Raw genomic sequence first — 9,387 nt, 5'->3', positions numbered from 1 at the left:
GCTATTCTACGAGCCAAATTTTATTCTCCTATTGCTTCTTGTTTTCTCATACATGTGCTATCTTGAGGACTTCTAAACAATTCTTTTCTAGCTTGATCTAGCTCTCGTGTGTGCCTTCTATGGTATGATAACTTCCCTATGAGAATTTGAGTAGAAATGATCTCGGAAATCCATTTGTTTTCTCCGTGCTTTGATTTCTACGAGTCTCTCTTGGAGAGTTTGGCGGCTCTTTTCCCAAGAGGATCACCAAATATGGATGATGCTTGGATTCTCGTTGATAGGTTCCAAAAACCGCCCGGTATTTTGGCTCTATCTCAATTTTGCCTCGCACAAAGAGAGATCGTTGGCTACCACTCGAGGCTCAACAAGTCCAGACTAGACATGCTTGCTCAACCCTCGCTCTCGCTCACTCAAACCCTCGCTCTCGCTCACTCAAACCGGTTCTTGCTCAAGACGACAATAGATGGCAGTTCCAAGTAAAGAAGACACTGTGAGAATGCTTTGTATTATATTATTTCGAACACAAGTCTAGAATACTGAAACACTTCTCATGCGATTTCCGTCCCGAATCATTAGCTCTGATTCGAGCTTCTATTACTTCTTGTGCTTCTCGCCGATGCTTTCACAGGATCGAACTCTTCTCACTATATCTTCTATAATGGTCATAGGATCCTACAACAGTAACTTGTTTACTGCTGCCCTGAGAAGAATGAATTGTGTCGTGTTTATTTTACAAACAAACCAAATCAAGCCCTAAATTGTGTAGTGTTTATTTTACAAACAAACAAAATCAAGCCCCAAATCTGTAAAACGATTGGCCGGAACACTGACGTATGAAGGGTGGCAGGAAGAGGAACCCATCATCTAGATTGTCCCCGGTAGAAGAGCACTCAGCACCCCATCATCTGCATACAGTCTCTGCTCTACCATAGCTTTTCACACAATCGTCCTGGGATCTCAGAACGAATTTTCTTCTATAAATTCCATTGCCTCAGATGACACATGATCTTCATCCCTGAATCGCAAGAGAAACTGTACAAGCCTGTATACATCCCGGAACGTCGACATGGGCCCAAGAGAGACCCTTAAAGCAGAGAAGGACAAAGCCGTCTCGTAGATTGTTGGATCAAGAGCTTTATCTGAGCCTCCATTTAGAATGGTAGCCAAACCAGGGTTGCTGAAGTGACCGGCTCCAACCACAATGTTGTTCCTACCAGCCAGTTTTTGTACTAGGCTTGCCGGGAAGAAACTCCCAGTAGAGTCGATGACATTGAAAGCAACTATACTCCCACGGCCTTTAGATGACTGTGGCCCATATACCTGTGATACAATTGCAATATCAACGACTAGAGTTTCAGAGGTCTTCACAACAAACACACTTTTTTTTTTTTGTGAAACTTTCACAACACACTCGCGCGCGCGCGCACAATATGCACACCTACATAGCTGCATGGGAATTTACCACCATGATGCCATGCATTTGAACAATAAGAGCTTATAATCCCACAATCTACCACCATAATGTCATGCATAAGAGTTTGTAATCCCACATTGCAGACACTTCCACATATGCAAAGTAAACAAGTACCTGCAGCAACGGTTTTCCTTCATCCTTGTGCCTTAGTAGCTTCAACGTATGTACAAGCCAAGTTGCTAAACTCAGCACTCGCTTCTGTATGGGGAGTAGGCCCACACTTTCCAAGTGATGTAATCCGAAGCTTAAAGCAGAGAATGATAAAAGATTAATGTTATCATCCTCACTGACAATGTGGAAATCGCTTCCCTCATCCAGCATAGTCGTGAGCTTGAGAGATTGTGAGTCCTTTTGAACAGAGAAAGCTCGTTTTCTAACCAGAAGAAATCCCATCCCGGAAGGGTAACCAAGCATGTGATGCAAGGAGCCGAGCACAAACTCTGGTTGGTACACAGACAGATCTAGGGAGCCTGTTGGTAGGTGTGTAGAAACATCAAGAAAGACCTGCCACCCATTTTGCTGTGCCTCTGGTATCCAGTTCAAAGAATGTCGTATACCAGACAGACAAGACTGGGCAGGGTAAACAAACAGCCCTCCACCCCCACCATGCCAGCCCTGCCTTTTAAGCAGTCTCCTTAGTTCAGTGGAAGAAATACCGAGATCGGGCTCCTTCAAAGGCACCATAATGCACTTACCCCCCTGCAGCCTGATCGAAGATACAATATGTTTCACCGATACATGATTGTCCAACAAGGTAAGCAGGATGCTCCCCTTGTGGAAAGGGTAGATTTCACCAAAATGCCTGTAGCCAGCCGTGAAACCAGTTGTAAATATGATGGAGTATTCACTCTTGCTGATATTGAAAAGTTGCAGAAGACATTGCTGAGTGTCTGAGATGTAAGACATTAGATGGCCGGAAGGAGCATTGGAGAGAGAGACCGACCCAAGGTTGGGCCCTTCTTCCAGAAGCACCCGCATGTGTTCTTCCACCTGGACAAAGAATCCCATATTAATGCACACAATTTAGTTGCTCCCTCTTTGTTATGAGCTCCTGTGCCATCAAGAAGACTCTAGGTATAGTCCATCTTAGCGAATGCCAATTGTCAACCCACAAGGAGGGCACAGATCAACAGGCTACTTGTACAGCCACAAAGAAAGGGAAAGCATGTTGCTAAAGAGTGCAGGAAAAAGCAGGTAGATGCCAAAAACGAACGGCAATATGAAAACAAAGAAAGTTTACACAAGGTTGGTGGCATATTTAAAAGCATACTGTCAAAGAAGGGTATACCGGCTTAAAGAACCCACATACTCGTCAGAATGCACAGCGGGAATGAAGACAACTGCTGTAGAGAGCAAGACACAGATGAAAGAGAGAGAGAGAGAAGCTGTGTAACTCTGCTATATACACCAAAGAAAATCCCGGAATCTACAATGTGGAGTGTGGGGGCAAGGGGGCCATTTTATATGGCCCCAGGCTGCTGGTCGGCCAGCCTAAAACAGGCCGACAGCAGCCCATGCTCACGACCAGCCTATGGGCAGCCACCTGACCAGAAAAAAACAAGTCGGCCAGGTGCCTGAAGTCGGCCAGGTCACCTGGACAGGTCGGGTACCAGAGAATGCAATCGGCCCCAGCATCTGGGGACAGCCGACAGCCCAGCCACACCTTCGAAAAATGGGGAAAATACATGGAGAGTGAGAAAAAATGGGAAAACACAAACGGGTGGGCACACCCAGCCTGGTATAGTGTACAGACAAGAGATGACTGCTAGCACCCCCTCTCAGCTCCTGGATGTGGAACCAACCCCAAGGAGTTGGAGTGCCGCCGGAGCATAGCCTGAGGTAGAGACTTCGTGAAAGAGGTCCGCCACATTGTCCTTCATCGAACAAAAAAGAAGCAAGATGTCACCAGCCAAGATCTTCTCACGAACAAAGTGATATTGTATCTCTATGTGCTTGGTTCGGGCATGGAAGACCGGGTTCCGAGCAATAGCGATACAGCTCTGGTTATCGCACTGGATGACCATGGGCTCCTTCTATGGAAACCCAATCTCGCCAAGCAACCTCCACAGCCACACAACCTCGCAAGCAGCACCACAAGCAGCCCGGTACTCTGCCTCTGTAGACGACAAGGTAATAGTTGGCTGCCTCTTGCTGCTCCATGAAACGAGCTCCTGAGCCGAGGGTAAAACTGTAGCCTGATGTAGATCTCCTCGTGTCTGGATCTCCTCCCCAATCTGAGTCACTCCAACCTTGGAGTCAAACTCGGTCCTTCATTTCACCTCCATTGTCGTAGAAGAGTCCAAGATCCTTCGTACCCTGTAGATACCGCAAGATCCGCAATCCTGCGTCCCAATGAGACTTCAAGGGCGTCTGCATAAACGAGCTCAACAGCCCCACAGGAAAGCTTAAGTCCAATCTGGTGTTCAGTAACTAGATCAATGAACCAACTAGCTTCCGGTACAGAGAGGCATCAACTGGCTCACAAGGATCATTCACTCTGTAAGCTTCGTGTTCGGGTCCATCGGTGACGTGATAGGCTTGCAGTTCTCCATCCCAAAGGCCTCAAGCAACTCATGGACATACCATTGCTGAGAGAGATAAAGAACCCCCTCTGGGTCTACCAGATCTCCAATCCAAAAAAGAAGTGGAGTAAGCCTAAATCGGTCATCTTAAACTCCTTTGACAAGGCAGCCTTCGTCACTGTAATGTGCTCCGCATGACCCCGCCAGTGAGAATGATGTCATCCACATAAAGGATATCAATGTGACCATGCCGCGTTCCCGAAAGAGAGACAAGTTAGGATCTGCAAAACTGATCTCTGAAATCCAGTCTGTAGAAAGAAGGAATCAATCTTCTGATTCCAAGCCCTGGGAGCCTGCTTAAGACAATACAAGGCCTTCCGCAACCTGTAAACCATCCCCTTTGATCCTAGAACCTCAAAGCCTAGAGGCTGTTCAACATACACCTCCTCCTGCAAGTCACCATTAAGGAACACAGATTTTACATCCACCTGATATACGGGCCATCGCTTAGAAGAAGAAAGGGCAAGAACGGTCCGAATCGTGATCATCCTTGCTGTCGGTGCAAAGGTATCCTCATAGTTGATGCCAGGCCGCAGAGCATAACCCTTAACCACAAGTTTGGCTTTGTGTTTGTCCACCGACCCATCTGACGTATACTTGGTCTTAAAGACCCACTTGACACCAATGACAGACCGTTTTGACGGCCTCAGAACCAACTCCCAAGTTTTATTCTTCTCTACGGCATCCAATTCCACCGGCATGGCTTTCCTTCAAGTATCCTGTGCAAGGGCTTCCTTTACGGATGTGGGCTCTTTGTCCCGCATGATACGAGACATCAAAGCATAGTTTACTTGTAAGAGCTCCGCTGAATGACTTTTGTCACAAACTCTATGCGATCTTTGAGGTCCGTCCCCTATGGTCCATTCGGAGGGAAGCTCCGTAACACCGGACTCCCGAAGGGTGTCTAACAACCACCGAGGTACTCGAACAGAACATGGAGCCTTCTACTACTACGGGGGCTCATCTCCAACCGCGGGCTCAACCTCCTCAACTGACTGAGGCTGTCCAGCTGGAACCATCGACTGGGAATCATCAGACTCGTCTGGGTCTCCAAGAAGTGGCGGCTCATCAACAGTGGAAGCTAGGACATGCTCGTCAACAACCACATCTCTGCTGACAACGACCTCGTTCCTCTCTGGATCATACAACCTGTATCCCTTGGAAAGAGAGTTATATCCCACAAAAACAAGCTTTTGGGACTTTGAGTCAAGCTTCCACCTTTCCTTCTTTGGAATGTGAACATATGCATCACTCCCAAACACACGGAAATGGGAGACATCTAGTTTCGTGCCAAAATACGCCTCAAAGGGAGTCGTGTTCGGTACTGAAGTCGTTGGAGAACGGTTGAGGATATGGACAACCGTAGCCACAACCTCTCCCCAAAGTGGACGAGGAAGATCACGATGCTCCAACATCGTCCTCGCCATCTCCACCACGGTCCTATTCTTACGCTCAACTACTCCATTCTCTGAAGGTGAACCTGTATTGGCCAACTCTCGCTTGATGCCATGTTCCGCACAAAACTGCACAAATGCATTGAAAGAAAACTCTCCTCCTTTGTCAGTCCTAAGAGTCTTTATCTGCAAGCCAGACTCTTTCTCCACCATCACGTGCCACTCCTTGAACCCAGCAAAAGCTTGGTCCTTCTGGGAAAGGAGATAAACCCAAGTGAATCTGCTACAATCATCAAGCAACAGCATAAAATACAAAGAACCTCCCAAGGATGGCGTCTGCATAGGTCCACACAAGTCAGTGTGTACCAACTCCAAAGGTTTCGAAGCCCGCCTAGAAGCCTGCTTTGGAAAAGATTCCCTATGCTGCTTACCACGAATGCAAGAACTACAGCGTCCCTACCTGCTAGCAAGCCAACCACCATCTAGTCCCAGAAAGCTCGCCGCAGCGCATCCACGTTCAAGTGGCCAAACCGAAAGTGCCACAAGTCACCAATCTGAGAGCCTGTAAGAGAGGAAAGTGCTGAGAGTTTGTACATACCGTTCTCCACTCCGCCTTCCCAAACAACCTGGCTTGTCTCTCTGTCCCATAGAGCAACAGAATGCTCCTCAATCTCAACCTGGAAGCCAGTCTTACAAACCTCATGCACTGACAACAAATGAAAACTAAGTGTGGGAACATAAAGAACACAAGAGAAATGCTTCCCCCCTCTGCCATCGGGAATGATCTCCATCCGGCCCTCACTGTGAATTGGTATGGTGGAATTGTCGCCAATGAAAATGCAACTTGACTGCCATTTAAGATCCTGTAAGAAATCACGAGGAGGAGTCATGTGCCTGGAAGCACCACTATCAAGAATCCATTCTCAAGTATCCTTGGCGGTGAAGCCAACTGCCTCCTCACTCGAAGAAGATGAAGCATCTGTGTCCAAAATCTCCAAGTGCACAAAGGCTGGAGTCTTTGCAATTAAAGCTGAAGAATCAGCACTCTTGCCATTATTCCGCTTGGGACACTTCCTCCAATAGTGGCCTTTCTTGCCACAATCGTTATAGGTCCGCTCGGCCTTCAGTTTCTCACGGTCTGAATTGGGCTTCTTCTCAAAAGACTTCTCCAACGAAGACTTCCCTTTGCCCTTGTTGTTGTTGTTACGGCCTTTCGATCGCTGGCCAGTCAAGGCCTCACAACCTCCGCCCTGTGGAGGGTTCGTAAATAGCTCTTCCTGGTCCAAGACCATTGGCACAAGCTCCTCCCATGTGATAGTGCTGAGCCTGCCACTCGTTATCAAAGAGGAGTAAATTGCTGAGTACTGAGAGGACAAATGGAACAACGTGATGGCCATATCCTATGATGAAATCTCTTTCCCTGCCTGGAGAACCTCCTGCTGAAGAGCAGGCAACTTGATGATGTGCTCCCGCATCGTCGACGACTTTGCAGGATTCATCACCCTTATCTGAACTTCCAAGGAGATCCTCTTCATAGGTGATACTCTATTGTACAGAGAAGCCAAATGCTGCCAAATCCCTCTGGCCAACGTCATATGCTTTATGTGATTGATCACCTATGGTGAGCAATTCAAGAAGATGAAAGAACAAACACGGGCATTGACACGATCCCAAAACTGTGCCTGAGCCTCCCGTTTCTTCCGTATAGAGGGTAACTCCCCGTCTTCCAACTCCGGCCGTGAAACCCCAACAACAATGAAATCAGCCAAGTCATAAGACTCCAAAACGGACTCCATCATTCATAGTTGTTCCCATCCAACTGTCGGTCCACCGGGAACATGGGGAGTGTACCCTCGACGTCCCACTGTCTCCAAGCTTCAAGCCACCTAGGGCTCTGATACCATGTCAAAATGCACAACGGAAATGAAGACAACTGCTGTAGAGAGCAAGACACAAATGAAAGAGAGAGAGAGAGAAGCTGTGTAACTCTGCTATATACACCAAAGAAAATCCCAGAATCTACAATGTACAGTGTGGGGGCAAGGGGGCCATTTTATATGGCCCCAGGCTGCTGGTCGGCCAGCCTAAAACAGGCCAACAGCAGCCCATGCTCACGAACAGCCTATGAGCAGCCCCCCAACCAGAAAAAAACAAGTCGGCCAGGTCACCTGGACAGGTCAGGTAACAGAGCATGCCGTTGGCCAGCATACGGGGACAGCCGACAGCCCAGCCACACCTCCGAAAAAGGGGGAAAATACATGGAGAGTGAGAAAAAATGGGAAAACACTAAAACGGGCAGGCACACCCACAACAGAGGCCTTGGTATAGTGTACATACAGGAGATGACTGCTAACAATACTATCCCTGCTATGCCATGCTGATGCCATTTATGGAGGGTGAGAGCTTGTGAAATGATGGATGGCCTTCAACCAGGACTAGTAGCCCAAAAAACACTTCAACAGATATGAGAGTGAACCCAAACATGAGCCCAAAACACACACCTGGAATCTTGAAAAGAGAGCAAAGTTGGCGTAGTCTAAGTAGACGATCCGCTGCAGATCGATCTTTGGGTACTGCTCCTTTCTGATGTTGTCCACATGGAGGTGCTCAAAATAGTCTTCAAAGTCTTCCAGGAACTGCTCTTCAGCATCTTCATAAGAAAGCAAGGCAGGGTGCCCAATATCAAGCCCTTCTTCAGGGAGGGAAGATGAGCCCTTGGAAGAAGCCCACTGGTCTGCTGATGAGGCTTGCCCTACACTGTAAGTGTCCACATAAGATGCAAACCCTTCAGATGGAGGTGCTGTCTTCTGTGAAAAACTGCTGCTCTGGCTGAACACACTGTGATTATCAAAAGCATATGCAGATGTTCCAGCCCTTGGGTAGGTGTTCTCCTTCTTGTTCTGTTAATCACAGAGAAATGAAGGTTAAATACAAGCACTAATCGATGCACAGAAACCCCATCGTTGAAGGCCCCCACCGCCCTCCCCCCGCCACCACACACGCCCCAAACACACAAAAAAGTCAAACAAAAAGGTTATTATGGAAAACTATGCTATCTGTTTGTGTTGTCTTGAAGAGGGCCAAGAGGGATTCAAAAGGTGCAATCCTTATATTTGAACTCTCTCTAAAACGTGATTTCCGGCACAAATTGATGCAAAGAATCTCATAAATAAGAAAATCCTCTTTGGAAATTTTTAACTATTGATCGTTTCATTCTCCCGTGGTGTCTTGTAACGTAGTTATAGTGAGATTCAGCACAGATAATGAAGACTCTCCCAACAGTGAGGGCTTACAAGAGGGGTTACAGTCACCTGAGAGCTGCCCTTGTTACGAAGCCTGCTCAGCTTGTTGAACATGCTGAGCCAATTCCCTTCATAACACTGGATGTTCCAAGAAAACAGAGAGTTAGGCAATGCAAATTTCGAGAACTTAATAATCAGAAGAGCTCTCTCTCAGAAAAGAAGAAGAAGATCTAAGGTGTGGGTAGCTTGCAATGGTTATGGTGGTGATGACGATGAAAGGTGAGAGCTTGTAAATTTCATACCCCTGGTCAAAGTAAACCTACGTTGGGTCACGGACAATACTTTACTGCTTTGGGTATGAAGATCTGAGCTTGCAATGGTTTATGGTGGTGATGACGATGAAAGGTGAGAGCTTGTAAATTTCATACCCCTGGTCAAAGTAAACTTACGTTGGCAATACTTTACTGCTTTGGGTATGATTCCCCTGAAGGTTGTGTCACGTTGGTTCACGGAGGATATTCCACACTGCTCAAGGGTAGAAACTTAGGAGGTAAATTGCTACCATGTTTTGGTTTACATGGGGAGATTGTGCAACCACTCCTTTTGAGCCACCCCACTACTACAGATGTTAATGCCTGCCTGTTGTAAACTTATAAGAGTCAATGTATTTATAGTTTCATTAGCAAACTATTTGG

General features: G+C 47.1%; 1 protein-coding gene across 7 annotated transcripts; it reads right to left on the bottom strand.

Moving 5' to 3' along the window:
* Nucleotides 1-489: 489 nt before the first annotated feature.
* Nucleotides 490-9,160, bottom strand: LOC147632939 (molybdenum cofactor sulfurase-like). Of its 7 annotated transcripts, none has more exons than XM_086805937.1 (5): nucleotides 9,142-9,160; nucleotides 8,762-8,830; nucleotides 7,952-8,350; nucleotides 1,589-2,464; nucleotides 490-1,320 (listed from the first exon to the last, which is right to left on the bottom strand). In XM_086805937.1, the coding sequence occupies exons 2-5, from the start codon at nucleotides 8,804-8,806 to the stop codon at nucleotides 958-960; spliced, it is 1,683 nt and encodes a 560-aa protein (XP_086662063.1). In that variant the 5' UTR covers nucleotides 8,807-8,830; nucleotides 9,142-9,160; the 3' UTR covers nucleotides 490-957. The 7 variants fall into 7 exon arrangements, with proteins under 7 accessions (XP_086662063.1, XP_086662059.1, XP_086662060.1 ...); XM_086805933.1 differs by lacking the exon at nucleotides 9,142-9,160 and adding an exon at nucleotides 8,995-9,124 and having other exon boundaries at nucleotides 8,744-8,830; XM_086805934.1 differs by lacking the exon at nucleotides 9,142-9,160 and adding an exon at nucleotides 8,995-9,124.
* Between the last annotated feature and the right edge of the window lie 227 nt (nucleotides 9,161-9,387).

Source organism: Cibotium barometz, chromosome 12 (genome assembly GCF_041138505.1).
Source record: "Cibotium barometz isolate CiBa-2024 chromosome 12, ASM4113850v1, whole genome shotgun sequence".
NCBI lineage: Eukaryota > Viridiplantae > Streptophyta > Polypodiopsida > Cyatheales > Cibotiaceae > Cibotium > Cibotium barometz.
This window is presented reverse-complemented; position numbering and strand designations above follow the sequence as displayed.